At 38.0% G+C, this 19693-nt stretch overlaps 1 protein-coding gene and 1 long non-coding RNA gene across 2 annotated transcripts in view; one reads left to right on the top strand and one right to left on the bottom strand.

The window, feature by feature from the left end:
• LOC118265443 (uncharacterized) overlaps positions 1-15665 on the bottom strand; it is a 37168-nt gene extending 21503 nt beyond the window's left edge. Inside the window, exon 1 of the long non-coding RNA XR_007707331.1 lies at positions 15417-15665. This is a non-coding gene — a long non-coding RNA (uncharacterized LOC118265443). The remainder of the gene's footprint in view (positions 1-15416) is intronic.
• A 902-nt stretch (positions 15666-16567) lies between these two features.
• LOC118265572 (transmembrane protein 147) lies at positions 16568-18561 on the top strand. Its single transcript, XM_035578512.2, has 4 exons — positions 16568-16754; positions 16872-17013; positions 17231-17353; positions 18082-18561. The coding sequence occupies exons 1-4, from the start codon at positions 16678-16680 to the stop codon at positions 18427-18429; spliced, it is 690 nt and encodes a 229-aa protein (XP_035434405.1). The 5' UTR covers positions 16568-16677; the 3' UTR covers positions 18430-18561.
• The last annotated feature ends 1132 nt before the right edge of the window (positions 18562-19693 follow it).

Here is a 19693-nt window from a genome sequence, read left to right as displayed (position 1 = left end):
AAATGTAGATAATCGCAGCGAAGGCAAATGAGAGTGTTGATTATCAAAATCCGTGTCATGGTTGCATTTATGTTCACAATTAAACATCGTTAACTGGCAATTAATGATAACATCACAATCGGACGTCTAATTACACAAAGCGGTGATGTTTTTCCCTGCGAGGAGGTCGATTCAATTCCAACTGACGTTATAATTAAGTTTGTATTCACGGATATTTAGTTTTTCAACAAATTCTCCAGAGTGCTTGTCGTTAACATTCCGTTTCTCAAGAAACATAATTAACTTACTAAACATGTAGCACGGTACGCGGGACACGGGACACGGTGCATGGTGGACACGGTGCACCGGTGTCAACTGCTGGGGCTATTCTAATCGAGTTTGTAATTAAATTGTATAATACCGTTAAAGGAACAATAGGAATGCATATTATCTAATATAAAAAACTAAAGATAAAACTATCTAGCCGTATTAATTAATAGTTCCACCGTCGAGTAAATCAGACACTAGGCGCCATCTAGTGGCCGACGTTGTCTTGTGTCCGTGTTCCATAATCGCTGGAAAAATTTGCGTCTGCGATCAATTTGCGCCCATTACAAACAGGTCAGAGTTCGATGCCTGACGATCCTAATACGAACTCTTTTAAATTTCATCTGCTAATCCGAAATCAACCTTGCAGATAAGCACATAAGATTTTAAATTCAGATTGTGAGCCCGAACTGGCATCAATAAATATTAACGGCATGCTGGTTAAAAATGAAGTTTATGGGAAAAGGATAAGGTTTAAAATTGAGTAGTGTCGGTGTTTTCTTTGATAATAGTGATACAAGGCGAATTCGGCGGCGCCTCGGCATAAGTATGCTAATTCAGGCAATTGGGAGCTGGGCCGGCGGCGGCATACGAATGATGCTGGAGGATGAGCCAGCCTCGACCCGCGCCGGGTCACACGCGACGCGCGCGGGCTGCCGCTCAATGTCACCATTCAATTGTTCCCGCTCAAGTGGCTGGACATTCGCTAACTACGCGCACTACTATTTATATCGCACACTATATATTTGATGCGACTAGGTACTCTTATCAATTGGTAACTTTAATCGAAACAGGAAGCATTTAATAAAAAAATGATTAGTTTGTCAAATTGATATTTATTTTGGTTCCTTTCAGTAGGAATTATGTCCATCAGTTTATTTTTGCCTATTCCCGGCTACTAGTCTCCGAGTCCGTCTGAGTGTTAGACCTGGGAAGCTTGGATGTCTCCCACCTGTAGCAACCAGGTAGCTGTCCTCATACCTGACTGTTGACTACAAATGATCAACAAGAAATAGAAGTAATTCACCATATACTTTAATATCCATACTAGTTCGGGTCTCAATTAATGTAATTTACACACATTCGGCCGGAAAGGTGTACCTAATGGCTAGCAATTCTACCGATTTCCGCACGGAATTGTTGTTCCGGGTCTGGGTGTCATATTTAGGTACATGTTTGAGTTTGTCAATGCACCCACAACACCGAAGATATTCCCTTTTATTGCCGAAATGGCTAAACTGAAGGAACACCTATATGCTTAGTTCTCGACAAATAAATTAGTTAGGAGTCCCACGCCTAGTCGATACCATAAACCGAACACATGGAACTCAGTACTCGCGAGTACTAAGTGCACTGCTACCGACCACTATACTCAGCCTGTGTGACAAAATATGCAACATATCGAAGAAACCAGAACAGGTCCACTAACAAGGCGAGGCATTCATATGAAAATTAGCGTAAGCAGAGATGCCGCATGCCCTTGATCAATAGAATGGTGGAGCGGTGCACAGTTTTTGTGCGAGCCATCATCTGGACTAGTCTAACCGCTCCAGGTCGGAATGCGCTACTGTTTTGTTGCGTTCCTCCTTTGTACCGTTAAATTTGAATCCGCGAGGCGAGCGTGCGCGCGCGCGGGGCAATCTGCGTCGGCCGGTATGCGCATGCGCGTTGTCGCCGACTGATGGATGACAGGTGACGTCGGCGCCGCAAAGGATCAGGGCCGGCTCAAATAAATATTATCTAGAAACGGACCAGGAATGTTACACGACTTTAATTATTCTACTTCAAAGAGGTACTGCGGCAGTTTATAGGTGATCTCAAATTCTTCTAGGCCATAATGTGACGTCGTATAAAATTCCTGTATCATCATTAAAAGTAATAAATAGACAGTATAAGAACGTCTAGCCGCAACTTACTTTAGTGTGGAGCTGGAGATCTACTGCTAATGACCGCGAAAGACATCAAAAACATAAATAATGTACATTTCACTGGTTAATGTCGAAATAACATTTATCAGAATTGTGCACGGTCCTAGAACGGCGCGGTAGCCCTGTGCGTTCGGAACTCATTAGACATTCGCAGGGTGGCTGGCCGGGGCTCGTCAGATCTTGCGGTGGTCACAAAGATGCCGCCCGCAGCCACCGCATCTTACAGACCGCCACATTTAGCTTAATATCGGTTGTAGCGTAATATGCCGATTTCGTTTGATCATTCATTAGCAGAACACGATATATCGAATGATTTGAGGTCAAAGATATGAGTTACGTCTACTGCACGAGATTGAAACTCAGAATTAAAAACAGTTGAAAACTTGAATGAATTTGCTAATTTACTTAAGTTATGTTAGAACTGACTCGTTAATTTCCAATATGGTTTAATGGTTTGCCTGGTAAATTAGGTCAATTAATTCGTAAACTTAATCAAAATTCATCCGACACTGGCGTTGGCTGGTCCTGAGAGGTACAATATTTCTTGTAAGTAGCTACTTACTAATTACTATACAAAAGTAACGGCCCAAAGTTTTCCATGTTATTAGCCGGTAAACGAGCCCATGATAGGATCTGATTGTAAGCAACCACCGCCGCCTATAGACACCCGAAACACCAGAGGTGTTACAAGTGCGTTGCCGGCCTTTTGGGGGATAGGAATTTAAGGGTTGTTGGAGAAGATTGGGATGGGGGGTTAAATTGAGCCTACGGTAATTTCAATCACCCAACGCAAGCACTGTTTCACGTCAGGTTTCTGTGAGGCCGTGGTATCACTCCAGTCGAGCCGGCCCATTCGTGCCGAAGCATGGCTCTCTCACACTTAAACTAGAGTAAGACATCAAATTCATTAACTTTACGGTAACATTAGGGTAACAAACAAGCAACAAGCTATGTTTAGCATCACTGCACACACATCAAGTAGATGACATTACAGTGATCCATAAGATCACCCACACGATGGACCTCGACTTATACACAGCAGTGAATGAGAAGAGTGCATTCGGTACCCAATATAACATTATATGGTTCTAGGAACCGCGGCGATCTACACAACACTCACTTTAATAATACGATTGAGTTACTAAAAGCAGACTTTAACGGCGTCAGAGCCATGTAATGTGCTATAATTAAAAAGTAAGGAATGGGACTCATAAGGTCATGAAATAAACTAGCGTAGCCGTGCCGCGGGCGGCCCGAGGGACGGACGGGGTGGGACGTATTCTGAGAAATTGCGCGTGCGCATCTCAACGATCATAAATCGCTGAGAGGAATTTGGATATAGATAGCGTGAGAACGTAAATTGTTACGCGAAATCATTGCAATGACTTATAATATTTGTTGCAGCGCTTGCGCACGTTCCTTGTCTTATACAAGATTGCTATACCTACCTCACTCAAATGGCAAAGTCCGAAGCACATAATTCTAAAAAGCTCATCCGTTAAACTTATTCACTCATCACCTAACCCTACGATCCTCTACGAGTTAACTGAATATAAATTGTCTACTCCAATTATATTCACATATATTTGAAACATTCTACAGATTCATGAATACTAAAACTACAAATAAAATAAAATCAGAACCCGAAATCACCAGAACAAGACAGATCTCATAGCAGACGTATCGGTTACGCAGTATTTGTGGGCGAAGCATGCACGCCGTTTAATTGTGTTTAATAGTAATTAAAGCTATGGTTTATCTGTGGTCCGCGGCACGGCGCGGCGCGGCACGCACGTAGCGCAACTACAAACATACATAATGTACATACTTACATACGTGCCCATGTATTAGTGGACAATATTCTAATACATACTTGCATAGATATCTTTCAATTAATTGATGTCTGTACATCAATTCTGTACTTGGAAATAGAAACGACAATTTAGGTAAAGCAAACAATAACGCAAACTAAAGATGAAATAATCAAGTAAGTAATATAATAATGAAGCTGATCTAGTTTAGTATAGTCGCACTGCACGATCAATAAAACAGTTCCATTTATAGGGAACGAATCCCAAACACGTATTAATTTAAGTTGTAAAACGACAAGGAACAAATTAGCTGTATCTCGCACTACATATATTGTTGTAACAAAAACAAAATCAATATCGGAGTAGAGCGCAAGTATTCGGAAGCTCAGACATGTTTATCTATGAGCTCAGCGGGGCCCCGGGAGGACCACCGTGGAGCCCGGCCGCGGCCCCCCGCCGCCACACAATATGCTAATAATTGCCTCATAAAAACTGCTGATATTTCACTTGAAACGTTTTCTACAAATATGGCGCAGTAAGTACTGAGCAGTGATAAGCTGTCGCTCGCCGTGAGCCCGCCAATGTTAGAGCACAGAATTTCTAAGACTTTCTTTTTAAATGAGTCCTAGCTTGTCATATCCTCGCATTTCCTATTTAATAATATAATAATATAATAATATATTCATTTATTTTCTCATTATCATATTACAGTGCAAACAATTTGGATATAATAACTAGAGACTGGTGTCTGTTGTAGGTAGAACCTGTCTTACAGATCACCAGGCCAACTCATCGACGCAACGCATTGTTTATAAAGTAAAATTATATGAACAGTTCTAAGATCTTATACTAAGATAGTTAATTGATATAAACATAACACTATGGCTTAGATGGACTATTACATAATTACTATATCAGGTACAAATGAGATCAGTGAAATGGGTTAATAATTTTAACATATTAGAATTATCAGAAAATAAATTTAAGTTCAGAAGGAAGAACAGTAGTCTCAGTAGTATTAAGTAACAAATGTAGGTAAAAGTTTAATTTCATTTATTTAAGTTTGTGTGAACATATGTTTGAATGTGCCTGAGTAAATGCCGAATGAATACGAAGACCTCAAAACACAAACATTTTTTCTGCAAGATCAATGAAAACATTCATAAGAGATTGTGTCGTGTTCGTGTTTGTAGCCATACGGCTTATACGTCATCAATAGGCAAAAGTTACCCTCGCGACACACGCTGATCGGACGTGCAATAACAGAACAATGCTGTGAATGCTAAGCTACCCCCGCACCACGCACCACGCTCCACTCGCCGGGAGACGTGAGGTCAAGCGCACTGCACGAGGGTGCCGGCCACTGCGAGGCTGCGACCTGACCCTCGACACTCTACCTACTCAGCTAAAATCCTGTGTTTTGAATAAAATCATAATACAACCCTAACTCAAAGTCAAAATAATATTTTTATCGCAATCTTGTAAACTCAAAATGAAATTGAAGGTGTGCAAATAAGGCTGGAGAATGCATATCGATATAATTGCAAAAAGTTAAAGTGACTACACATATATTATTAGAACTTATAACGGGATATTTACCATGTTTATTTATCCGTGACAGTTAATCCGTGAACATGGCGCTTGCAACAGTGCCGAAATATCGGAAACTCGATAAAATAAATAAACATGGTAAATATCCCGTTATAAGTTCTAATAATAGTGTTAGTGACCATGTCAGTTTAAAAACTTATAACTACACATATAACCATGACATTTATATGTAATTAATTATTTTAAGCTAATCAACGGCCTTTGCTTCCTATGTGTGTACTTATTTCACATGTCACATATTCTGATTGCCGAGTAACCTGCAAAAGCCAACATAGGTTACGTCAAGTTTGGCTATTCGACGTTGACTAACCAGAAACCAGAGTGACTGAAAATAAACTGATTGTTGTACAGTCGTAGTATAGTTACTTGACCACACAGGGCTTAGAAACTACACCAAAATTATAATTTTGTATGTTGAAGTGTGGGAGAGCCATGCTTCCATGCATGCAGTGATACCAAGGCCTCACAGAAAACCGACTTGAAACTTGAGTTACGTTATGTGAATGAGGTTACCGGAAGCCCAATTACCCCCCCCCCTTCCAATCTTCCCAATCCCCGATTCCCCAACAACCTTTAAATACCTTACCCCCAAAAGGCCGGCAACGCACTAGTAACGTCTCTGCTGTTTCGGGTCATTGGCTGGCGGTGATTGCTTAACATCAGCTGAACCGTCTGCGCGTTTATCAACTTATGCCATGAAAATAAGTCAATCAAATACAAAATTCAGATTTTCTCTGTAGAACTCTCTCTTTTACTTATTTCACATCTATGCGTGGTCAATAGTAGAAACTGGAATCCAAACATACATAAAACATGTCATACGTTTATCATGGCGGGAACACGCGTGTGAGATAAGTCGCATCAATTTTTTCGGCCGCCGTTCAAAATCCCTCGCCGTCGTCGGCTGTCCGCTAAAATATTCCCCGGTTTATGCGCTGAATAATAAGACCCTTACCGCAGGAGCTGAACAATGAACTATCATAAATACTACCTACTTATACTTAATAGTACATTGCTTAGCTCCACAATGTGGACAAAATATATCTAGACAATGAATGCAACATTATGGTGACTAGTTTTTTATGGAATATCCATTGCAGTGGAATAACAATGGTCGTACGAAAATGGATGTTTTTTTTTTTTAATCTTTATTTTATTTAATTTTTTGGGGTTTTTGTCCAACAAGGATATGTCAACCCCATCATACCTTATAACAATAATAAATTCATTTGTTATAAAAAAAAACTTAACTGAATTATAAATAAAACTATAAATCTGCTCCTCACTGCTGAACAATTAACATTAATCTACACAATTTTTTTGCAGCTTTTGATTTAGGGTTTGCTAAAATGCTTTGAATCAAACCTACATCCAGTCTATTTAATTTCAGTTCATTCAGCAACGAGTCGCGTTCATTCTTATTACGGACACATTCCATCAGCAAATGCTGAACATCTTCAATTTTGTTGCAGGTTGAGCAATTGGGGGAAATTGATTTTTTCATCAAAAACGCAAATTTTGCTGATGGAAAGTGTCCTGATCTAAGTCTAAAAGCTAATTTAATGTAATTTCTACATAATTTACTGTCATCAAAGAAATGAAAATGGATGATACGTAGCAATACTAGCAAGCATATCAAACTCTTGGTAAACCTTACACACTCTGTGTGCACGTCATTCTGTGGTTACTTACTTTGTATTTATCCATTTATATCTACTTGAAAAGACGCAAAAATCATACTTTTGCAGCCATTACAAAAATAAAGAGAATGCAAACAGCTCTCGTTTACGACGACGCAAAAACTGAACAGAAGAAGTTTGAACAAAAAAGCGCGGCTGTGTCGCCGCGACAAAAACGTCGCTCGCGACTTACCAAACGATGTTTATTGTATGAGCCGCTGAATTTCAAGTGTTTTTCAGCTTTAATGGATTGCGTGCCGCCTCCATCCCTAGTCGGACCACATAAAAATGATCTCCCAAAAACCAAGTCTAAGTAGGTAGGTATGGTATAGTTGAGTAAACATTTATTTAAGTAGGTTTATGTGTTTCTATTTATATTTTGGTAAGTGTAAAATATACAATGACACGTTAGTACTAAACACTTCTATATGACATTAATAAACACGTGTTAAGTATTAGTACGGTATTAAAGTATAATATTAAAGATCTGTTCCCAGATGTCACCCGCTTTATGATTAGTTTATAGAAAATGTTCACGTAGAGTAGAGGGCGCACCGCGCACTGCCACTAGTTAGCTACGAGCTACGACTATACGGAGTGGTACGTAGATATAAGATAAGCGATAAATTCCGGACGGTTAAGCTCGCCCAGTCACGGTTGAAATATTAATCATGGAGCCGTTTCAGGCCTCGGGAAATTTCACAAAGAAACTATATGTTAATGGAATAAACTGATTGGTTGGCTGCACAGTCATGTCGAGTCAGATAGTCGGCAAGTTCATTTCAAATTGGGGTTTCCAATGATGTACGAATGGTGTAGAACAGGTGAGTATTGCCAGTGCTATGGTGGATTTTCGTATTATTTTGTTACCACTCTGGTAGAATACCTGACCTAGTTACCTACCTACCTTTGACATAATAAATCTCATCTAAGTAGTGAAAACCACTAGGCCAACTAAGCAAGTCCTACTGTCATCAATTTCTGACATTACTTGAGATGAACAGTAAACTATGAAATATTTTAAACATTGAGCACGTACAGAGTAAACAAGATAAATAAATATAACATTAACATGGTGCCTAATGGCGATATCAAATCACGAGAAGACAAAGAGAGTCATCCATCATTTACTGCTAATGTGCCGAAGAGGCTCCGCAACCCTTTTACTGGAGATCTCCGCGCGCATGTCAATACATTAGGTACACAGATCAGTCATTCATCATTAACTCCATGTAGTCTGGACGAGATACTTTCTACGTTATCAGGGTCACACGTCACTGTTCATATTATGTACCTACTTACTTTGTCTTAACTATTGTCACCTTGGGGGGGGGGGGGGGGTACAGTTTGCACACGTTTCTTTCAACTGTTTTTTGTCGTTAATTAAAGAGATTAACGTAATAATGCTAGATTTTAGCCAGCTCTGTGTCCTAGTGCCATTAGCGTTGACCACATACTTCAGGAAACAGAAACCATAATATCCCTTCTTCAAAACAAAGTTAGACTTAAACAAACGAAGTAGACAGCTACCCGTCTCTCTGCGTGGTGCGTTAGGTAAAGGTATATTATAAAAATATGGTGGCCATAATTTTGTACTTGCTGCAGGTTCCTGGAAGAACACATTATAAACGTTTTACGAAGCCTAATTTCCGTGGACACGATCCGACATAAACATCGTTTATGTCCGCGGGTTATTGTGTACTAAGCAAAATATTATAACGCAGTACCTACTAATGCCGCGATACGTCGCCGTGAAAAAACAATAAAACGATTTAACTACGTCACGCGTCGCGGCCGCTCTCACTATAACAACGGTGGACAATACCCCATACCATTTATAATGTATCTTTTTTATTACCGCAGGGAGGCGGGCTGATGTAACCAGTCGAACGATGTTTTATTACTTGCTACGTATCGTTTTGTTTGATTTCAGCTTTATTTCCTACGAGTATCACTACAAACAAAACCTAGGCTCTATGTCTGCCTATAATAGGCACTAAACCTGCAAATTATGTAAAGTACGTAGTATTAAGGATAACCTTCTTGAACAATGTTCCGTAGGTACCTGAATATAAACGACTTGTTATAATTATATTACTGTGTCAGTGTGTGCATCACTTTTCCAGTGTAGTTAGATACGGTGATAAGTAAGTTAAATAGATTTACTGCCTAAGTGTACGTCGTAGTACACCATGAAAAAATAATATTCCTTTGTTTGGCGACATTCCCCGTAATGACCGGTGTGGTATAACAGCCGGTTTATGTGCTTCCAAGATGTAGCAGTAATAGTAAAATGATCTTAATACTGTATAAACCGCACATTACTTTTGTTAGCGACGTCCGGTGGCGATAATTCGACATGATATTGCACTCACTCAAACATTTTCACTGCCGACATTTTGTTCTGATCTATGAGTTCCTACTTACTTATTTGGTAACGACTATTAAATGTCTACCTACCTTAGTGATATTGTTATACCAGATCACACCTTTGTATTAAGTTACATAGAAATTGATCACAGGTAGGTGCTTACATCTATTATTCCCTCTACTTTTCATCTCGGTCATAAAATAAATAAAAGCTTTTAAAAATACTTTCAAATTGAGCTTACCATAAAATAGGCGGGAGTGTGCCTCAATATTTAAACTAAATCCCCTTCGCCTATGTTATAACTGAAGGGATAATCGCCTCCGTTCCCATTCTGACAATAAACGCGCAAATTTAAAGAAATCCAGCCCTTAACATTTACGCAACAAAGCTCTCGTCGAAAACGTGATTAAAATATCCATTGAAAAAATATTCCTTATTCGGCAATCGTCCCAAGCTTTGTGCTTACATCAACTTCACACGAGTAATGGTCACTTGGAATATCGGCCCCATTGTTACACGATATTTTTATACTAACGTGCTATTCCAGCTGACCCAGCTCAAATAAAGAAGTAGCGTCCAGGACGGGGCGGGCCTTGGCCATTTTAATACAAGTGGGAGTTATTTGCTTTAAATAAATATTAGCAGGTGATTGTACCTAATCGAATAACGCCTACCTTACTTAATAGAAAATCCGGTAAGAATAGTCGTAAAATGTGGAATAAAACGAAATCCCTTTCAATCACAGCACAAATCCCACTTGATACGAACACATAATAAAGAAAAATTTAAGAATATTAAACACAAAACAGAGTAATACGATCCCTTATTCCCAACGCCCAACATCGCCGCACACCTCCGCAAATCGTAATCCTCTTAGAAAACATTTCCAATTTAAAAAGAATTCCTCTTATCCCTCTGAGGAGGGCACGCGTAAAAAATAAAAGGAAAAACTGTGTGACACGCACTACACACGACGGTGGATATATAACACGGTTTTTCACTGGGCCCCTCGATTCCTTACAGGTCGCTTCTTCCGTCGAGAAAGCATCTATTGAAACTCCACTCAGGCCGTGTTAGCTATCTATTTAGTATAAAAAGGGTCGAGAATTTTTCGAGATCCTTTTTTATTCGAAGGTGGGCACCCACCCTACGCCGCCGACCCGCGACGGTCGTCCGTTCATCCTGACTGTAGAGGATATACTTTAAGTAACTTACATAATACATATAATGTATGCGTTATTTACGATTTTAAAACTAAAACATGAAATGGTCGATTATTTTTTGAACAAGCGGCATCAATAAATATGTAGCTGAAATTGAACATCATTTTGTTCACCCCTGTGGCCGACCCATCCCTAGCCACGAGCCTGCGCCCGCTCTAGCCTCTAGCATTCGTTCAAATATTTAAAGGGCGGCTGAATTTGATTTCATCCGTTTGGATCACCTCTAGAGTGATCCGCAATTGGATCACACACGCGGTTACTACACTCGGTCCCCCCAAACTTCAAGTTACTTTGCTAAAATCAATTTATCCAAAGCAAATTTAATTTGAATAGCTATAAAAACAATTTGTTTTCATTGATGTTCACAATTGGAATTGGCAAAATAATAATGCTTGAGTGATACATGAGTGTCACTGTGTCACTCATGCTGAATCCTAGATGTACATGTGATGTACATATTGTACATTATATTCATATATTAACTTAATTAATTAAAACCTGTAAATTCTTAGTAGAACAATTTTAAAATTAATTCATAAAGATAACAATTGGCATTAATATGAGTGAGTACCTACACTTGCTAAAAAACAATTGGAGTCCTCACCTCCACTTCTGTGTTATTGAAACAAGAAAATCTACGAAATATACCTCTGCCTTGTACATAATACAATCCACATAAGACGGGCGGGGAGCGCCTGGGGATCGGTTAACCCACGTTACACAACGCTCGTCCCAAGCGAAGGATTCCGACTTTCTACAAAGAAAATAGCAATCAAAATTTGATTTACCGCTACCCGCGGCCATATATCAAACCGCTCTAATCCGCGGAAAGAGAGAAAGCCTAAAATCTAAGGGGATCCGACATCGACGTCGAATTGAAAATCCTAGTGGCACGAACCGTCTTAAATATTTATGACCAAGTAAAAAATACGCACAGGCCTATGAATAAATATGCGAGAAGCGTCGGATGTGGCTAGTGCTGGGGGAGTGTAAATAACTCAGGAAATAAAACCCATTTGCACATTATACCGAACTTTTACATCTAAATGGAACTTTTTTCCTTCATCTGCGTTTATCTTATTATTCTAATCGATCAATATTTGTAGGTTACATGTAGGTACCTCCGTACCTATTCAGTTTTTGTCCTCAACCTCGAAACTCTGAGATTTTTAAAGAACTTGCAATACCTAAAATATTATGCTAGTTATTTAGAAATGCCTTTCAAAATATTTTCACCAGAATAGTTTAATCGTATGTAATTACTCTTAAGTGCATCTAGGTAGTAATCACGCGAATGTTGAGTGACAGGTCTCAGTATCGGATCCAAGTCAACGAACTAGGTACCGATATTTAAGCTAGGCTAAGTATTTTTTTTTTGTTTTCGGCTATTTAAAAGAACATTTTTTTTTATAAATTTGATTACATCAAGCAGTTCTGTGGGTTGTAGGTGAGAGTTAATTTCAATATCTTTCTGTCACAATCATCAAATTATTGGACATTAACGTAGTATAAAATAATATTTCGTAGTTTTAATTTTTTGCTGACGATAGAAATTAATAGGTAGCTCAAAAGTTTTGTATCTCTATCTAGATCCGATTACCTATACCCATTTTCAGTTCATGTAGGTACTTCAGTTTCAGTTAGAAGCGAGTTCTTAAAACTTCAAGTAGTAAGTATTATGTATGAGTATGAATGTTCAGTAGGGACGTACATTCTAACAAACTTTCACGTTTTATAATATTAGTAGGACAGAGTAGGATAGACAACTGCTGCTGCAAGTTTTAAATCTTGTTCAAAGTTTCAACAGTTATCCGAGTAACAACATCGAATAAATCGAGATAACGCAATAAAAATTACGTTCAAGAAACAAAACTAGCATCCCCTATCGGCAATTTTGCATCAAGATCGATCGCCGGAGGGCACCGTGCGGAGGGATCGGTGAGCGATGTCGCATTAGGGAGTTTGCATGGGGTCACCGTAAGCCGTTTCCGATAAGGCCCCCCGGCGACACGACGGAATCGTTCGGACTTTCGGTATTTTCGGCTCAATACTTGCTTATCTGCGTGGCACACTCGCCTGCAATGAACGTGAGCTGAATAATGCATTCGTCTGTCCACCACTCACACACCAAATTGAAATTATTTTCCAATAATATATTTCTGATTGCTACGACGGTCGTAGGTAGTCGACGGTGGAACTTAGGGATTCATTATTTTTCACTTGTAGTGTGGTAGTTGAAGTCGTTATAACACGCACAGCATCTTTTACTTGTGGTCCACCAACAAGACACATCTTATGCATCTGTTATGGTACCTATTTGTTCTATAGCTAGCTAAGTTAATTGATAAGGGAGGTATTTATTACGACGAAATAATAGAAACAGAGGATGCAGATGCAGGGCCCATTTCTATTGGATGACCAAACAGATAGTTTTTGTATTTGTACAAAGGATCTGGCTACGTTTAACTCCCACTAGTGCTATAGAGTCCTACTCATAGAGATATTTCAAAATCCCTCCTTCATTACAGTGCTCGAAAAAATTCTCGCACCATACCAAGATTGAGATCTCGCGAGAGCCGCGTCCACTAACCTCTCCCACATGACAAATGTACGTTTCCCGCTTTTTACGCGTCGAGGGTGTCACGCAAAAAAATGTATGAGGAAATTTACCTAATGGCCGCGATTCTTTATTCTCTATCGCCATTGTCACGCGGACAATGCTGTAATGGAGGGATGACGTGAGTGGACTCTTCACGACACGCTGGGTTTTATTCTTTTCATTTTATTTGAAATGTTCGTGCGATAGATATTTCTGAATATGAGGCATTAGATACACCTTTCTATAGTAATGTGTGTGGGCAGCTAGCCCAGGTACCTGCGTACCTAAATACCTACAAAGTGTTTCGAGACCAAAATCAGAACTTCAGATGGGCCTCACATAGGATATTTTTTTTTCCCTACGAAACATTTCCTAACGATTGTCATTATTAATTTCCATGTTGATTATTATATAACTGATTTCCCAAAAAGGAGGAGTGTTTTTCTATGTGTGTACACCGATTATGTCGAGGTTTATGGACAGATTTGCGTGATTCTTTTCTTGTTAGACGTGGATTATATGAAACTTAGTCCCATAAAAAATTGTTTCAGATTGGTTCAGTAGTTTTTATTTCGAACGATGTCATTTTCTCGATAGTTCGTAGATTTGTATACAACAATAAATTACTTAAACATTTCTGGTCCGATTTGCGTGATTCTTTATATTTAACTATCAAACCACTTACGTCTGATGATCATCGTTTCAAGTCAAAGAAATGATGATGAAAGGTCCTCAATGGTTAAGAATAAGAAATTTCTTTCAAAGATACATTTACATGGTATTCAGAATAGTATACTTTGAGGCTACTAGGTAGACCTGCTTATAGAAGGTAAGTCTCATTATGTGTAAATTGAGGTTTAAATGTGTAGTTGTGACTAATTTTCATGCCAACTCGATTTGCATGAGGGGGATATGCTTCGGTACGAATATAACGAATACCCATAAGCTCGTTTGTCTTCCTGCCTTACCATAAAAAATAAAATAGTAAGTAGGTAAAGTACCTACTTCATAAAATTTGTCACGCAAAAAAATTACATATTTATGGAACAAATATTACATTTCTGTAGGTACCGAAGTATTCCTTCTTCATGCGCGTTCTAATAAAAAAACTACTATTATGGAAAAAACTGGGTATGTACTACCTTTACTCAATACCTTTGTACAAAGTTTGAGCTTCACCTTTAAAATAGATACTAGGCACATGAGTGCCCTTTATCTTAACAACGCGAAAATCGAGAAAATGGTTTGTGACTACGCATAATTATTTCATGGTTGTTGTCAGTACAGTATATCAGTACTTAGGGAACTACATGTTAGAAAGCAGTTATCCATCAAAAGAAAATTATGTCAGGCTTATTCAGTTTGCTAAAGCATGCTAAAACCTGACATGGATGGTAAAAAATAAAAACGTAAATATTATGCAATAAATTATTAGGCAATAAATAGTATTTGTTCAACAGCTACCTAAATTAATAATAAAATAAAATATGGACTGATAATGCTGTTAAGTTTTTGTAACTGCTTAAGAAAATTAGTGTAGGCACTTAAGCAGGTATAAACCTAACAATAACACATTTTATTACTATAGAACCATGTAACCATTGTATACACTTAACTAACTAACCACTGTTTTAACTAAATAGGAACAAAGGCAACTAGGTACCTTACTCAATTAGACCAATTTTAAATACATTCTTATTCACAACTTAAAAAATACATAATATTATATATATTTTTATACAATATTCATGTTTGATATGAGAGGAAACAATTATTCATATAGGAAGATTAATAATATAATACAAAATTTATATTATGCAACAGAATTTTAAAAATAATTTTAACTTTCTTATTATTCTTACAATATATATTGATAAATATCACTTACCCATAATATTATTAAAATGTGATGTAATATGATTTCACCAAAAACACTAAAATATAAAAATAATTATTTTAAATTAAAGCTGAACAGAGTATTGCTTTACACCGACTAACAACACAAACTAAACACTTGAACAGATGACCTCACCATACAACCCCTTATTTAAATGAGCAACATGAAGCTCTGCCTAACAATAACTGGTGAGAGACGGTGCCCGGAGCACCCACCGAACACAACCGAAGCCTCTCCGGACGAATAACATTCAAAATCTTCCAAACTCTGCCCTGCTATTGGACAACCAACCCCTTATCGTTTGCGCGTGTGCTAAAAAATGAAAGGGTTAAAAACAACCCTTTTTTAAGAGCTCCCCTAGTTTTGCATCCCTTTCTACACTTGTGGTGTATTTCCTATTCGTTTTAACAAGCCACTTTTGTTTACACTTAATCATCTAAACATGCAGGAAAAAGGGATCGGCATTGACAGCTAATTAACTAAGCATATTCTAAATATTAATTAATAATATTAAAGATATAATTTTTTTTTGTAGTGTATCAACATAAAACGTTAAAAAACGTATATTAATTCGTAATAAAATATAAATATCGGAATAATGTTAATAATGAGCTCGCGATTTGAACTTTAACTTAATTTTAATAAAGAAAATGATAATAAAGTATAAATAAATTTACCTCATCACTTTAGGAATTGGCGCGCTATGTAACTGACGTTTATTTCGTTGTACGCAATAACAATCTATTTAAGTATTAAAATGTGACTAGTTCGTTAGTAATATAGGTATTGATACAGCAAGTGTTGATTTATAAATGTTTAGCTGTTAGTTTTGAAGTGAATTGTCTTAAAATTTAAAAACAATAATAGTTCTTACTTTTTTGTACTCTACACACGTTCCGTTTCACATCACATGACATGACTTAAAATCCACTTTGACAGCATAGTGAACTGCCAAAATTGATTGTGACGTTTGACATTCGTCGAGTAAGTTCCAGTTGCGCAATGAGAAAAATTAGAATTTAAAGCATTTTATTGATATTAAAACAAAGATAAACAACGTAATTGTTGCACGAGAGAAAGAAATGCAAAAAAATCGTATGTAAAATGCAATCATGGAGGTCAAGTACCTCACTGACATTTATTGTCAAAAGTTCAGAACGTCGTCTACTTTACTATCAAGTCATAATTAATTGGATGTTTGGCTGCTGGTTCTAATAATTGTATATTGTATTAATAAATACAAGTTCTTAAAATGACTCTGTATCATTTTGGAAATTGTCTAGCATTGGTTTATGCCCCATATCATATGGCATACAAATTCTCGGGAATGTAAGTTCTAGTTCTTAAATCTTCTAGGTTACTTTGAACCCTAAGACTGTTTTATTGGTTTGTAAGGTATTACCCTATTTATTGGTGTATTAATCAATATAACTTAATCTGTTCTAGATCTGAATATGCCACTTTCTCAAAATGTGTACATGCCGGAGGTCTTTACATCTTTACTCAGCTCTGTAAGATGCTGTTACTTGCTACATTCTTTCCTGATACTGACAGCAGCCACATAACAGGAGAATATAATGTGTTCTTGGTAATTATATTCATTAAGTTCCTGTACTTTTTATCACTGACACTGTTCTGAAATGTTAATCTAATTAGGTATCAGAACATGACATACTATTCTCATTTACATTTCATTTTAAACAAACATTCTTATTTCACGGATATAGTTAAGTGTTAACGAAGTACCATAATATGTATAGCACAACAAAACACAATGTGAAAAAAATTTTGTTGCTTGATTCCAGGAAATTCTGAAGGCAACAGTGGACTTTGCAGATTTGCTGGGAATATACTTTGCTCTTAACTCAGTGCCAGGCAAAGGTCATGCCAAAATACTCACATCAGCTATCGGATGGGCAAGTGCAGAGGTAAGCTGATATTGCAATCAGTATCAATATCTCACTGTAAGTATGTAGGTAGGGCACCATGTTAATAGCAATAACTACTTTCTGTCATACATGGTGACATGGACTTGTGATGTTTCTCCTTACTTGGAAAGCATGATTGTAAAGTAGTTGGTCCTGTGTCTCTTCTATCTTGTCACATTACCATCAGATATAGGAGATAGAGGAAATAGAGAGTGGACCTGTATTTGTGCACTATTTCCTGCATAGTTGACTAGTTGGCCCAGTGGTTCTCCACTGGTGGTCCTCAAATGACAAAATATGGACAACATGTAACATCCAATAAATACCACGGATATAACTAGAATTAACCATTTGCTTATGGGCAGACATGCTCCATCATAGGCCGCATCATCACTTACCATCAGTCGAGATAGTGGCCAAACGTCGACCCATTTAATATAAAAAAAAAATACTGTTTTAAGCGCCACTGTAGTATGTCAATGTTTTGTATCAGTGTGGGATAAAAAAAAATGTAGTAATAGTGATCCCTAGCCAAACAAGAAAGAAAATATCAGTGGAACTTGACTATCAAAAGTTTAGTAAACCCTGTGTTAGATAGACTGACTTGATATTAAGAACATTATGAAACTTTGTAATAAAATATGCAAAAGTTATACATAGTTATATTATATAGTAGAGCAATCATGTTTAGTTGTTGCATAGCGTAGTAAGTGCTCGTGTTGTGTCAGGTGGTGGTGACGCGCAGTGTCCTGCTGTGGGTGGGCGCGCGCGGGTCGGAGTTCGACTGGCGCTACGTGCGCTCGTGCGCGGAGTCCAACGTGTCGCTGCTGCACACGGCGGCCACGGCGGCGCTCGTGTGGCTCTGGACGCGCAGTGACCTGCCCCGCAAGCACTCCCCTGTCGTCATCACGCTCCTCGCACTGTCTCCATACAGAGGACTCATCGAGGAAGCTATTGGCAGCATCCTCTCTCTCAGCGCTTGGGCCTTGTTAGCCCTGAGAGCCATCCATGCTAGTGCAGTTGGCTTGACGGCTTTGGGAATGTATGCTGTTCTAGCTCAACAGATTGGAATTTGATTTTCAAACAATTTCTAACTTCTTATGTAGATGTGTTCATAAGTTATTCCTATTTAATTGTTATTCCAAAATGATTGATTGAATAAAATAAGTATAATATAAATGTAACTTATAAATGACTTTTAATTTTAATTATTTCAGTTTTGTTTTTTTGTTTTCTAAAATATGTTGCCCCACATTAGGATTTTCTCCTGTGTCGTAGGTGCGTTGACAAACATACAAGTTCACATGCACATGACACCCAGACCCGAAACAACAATTTGTGAATCACACAAAGAGTTGCGCCGTGCGGGAATCGAACCCGCTACCCGTTGCGCGGCAGCCAGTTGCCCAGCTACCGCACCAATCGTGTAGTCGCACGCAGTCAGTCAATTGATTGGTTCAGTAGTTTTTATTTTATTAGCATTACTTGAACAATATTATTTTCATCATAGTTCATTGATTTGTACATTGATTACTTAAACATTTCTGGTCAAATTTGCATGTTTCTTTTTCGTTTGGTAAGGTGTGTATACTTTCAATTCAAGTTGGTACTGTTGCCACCTGGTGAGCATCTGATGATGAGATCCCAGGAAAACAAAGGCTCTTTACGTTTAGTCTGACAATTTCATAAAACTACATAACTATCCAATCATTTGTGTCCGATTATCAACATTTCAATGAGCTTATGATGGAAGGTACAACTCCACAATGGTTAAGAGTTCAAAGAAATTTATTTCAAAAATATGCTTACATATGGATCCAGAATAGTATACTTTCTGGCTACTAGGTAGAGCTGCTTATAGAAGGTAAGTCTCATTATGTTTAAATATGTAGATGTAGCTGTAGCTACTTTTCATTCCTTTGTGCTATACCTTCACTATTTACATATAACTGTTAAGCTAAAGAGCAAAAAATAAAAATATTTTTAAAAAACCGACTTCTATAAACTAAAACCCAAAAAAATATAATATGTAACCCACTAGCAAAGCACACGGCCCATCTGATAGTAAGTGGTTACCGTGGCTTGTGAACGCTTGCAAGATTTGGGGCATTACATGTGCTTTGTCGACCCTTAAGAAACCTAGCCTACTGGAAAAACCTCGGCATCCACAATCGGAGGGTCCGTGGAAGGAAATTCCTCTTTCTTTCTGAAACCGAACTGTACTCCAATGTGTGAGCGTGAAGTCTACTCCCTGTCGATAGATAGTTTGGAAGTAGATGCCTATTTTGTATCCAGTATATATCAATGTCAATAGTATTTTGTATCTGGTATCTGAAATAC

This window comes from Spodoptera frugiperda, chromosome 28 (genome assembly GCF_023101765.2).
Source record: "Spodoptera frugiperda isolate SF20-4 chromosome 28, AGI-APGP_CSIRO_Sfru_2.0, whole genome shotgun sequence".
NCBI lineage: Eukaryota > Metazoa > Arthropoda > Insecta > Lepidoptera > Noctuidae > Spodoptera > Spodoptera frugiperda.
This window is presented reverse-complemented; position numbering and strand designations above follow the sequence as displayed.

Excerpts from the sequence above, each read along its gene's own strand:
- LOC118265572 (XM_035578512.2), top strand. The coding sequence starts at position 16,678 with ATGACTCTGTATCATTTTGGAAATTGTCTAGCATTGGTTTATGCCCCA. Across the intron at positions 16,755-16,871 it reads GCATACAAATTCTCGGGAAT|ATCTGAATATGCCACTTTCT; the intron begins GTAAGTTCTAGT and ends AATCTGTTCTAG. Across the intron at positions 17,014-17,230 it reads GAGAATATAATGTGTTCTTG|GAAATTCTGAAGGCAACAGT; the intron begins GTAATTATATTC and ends GCTTGATTCCAG.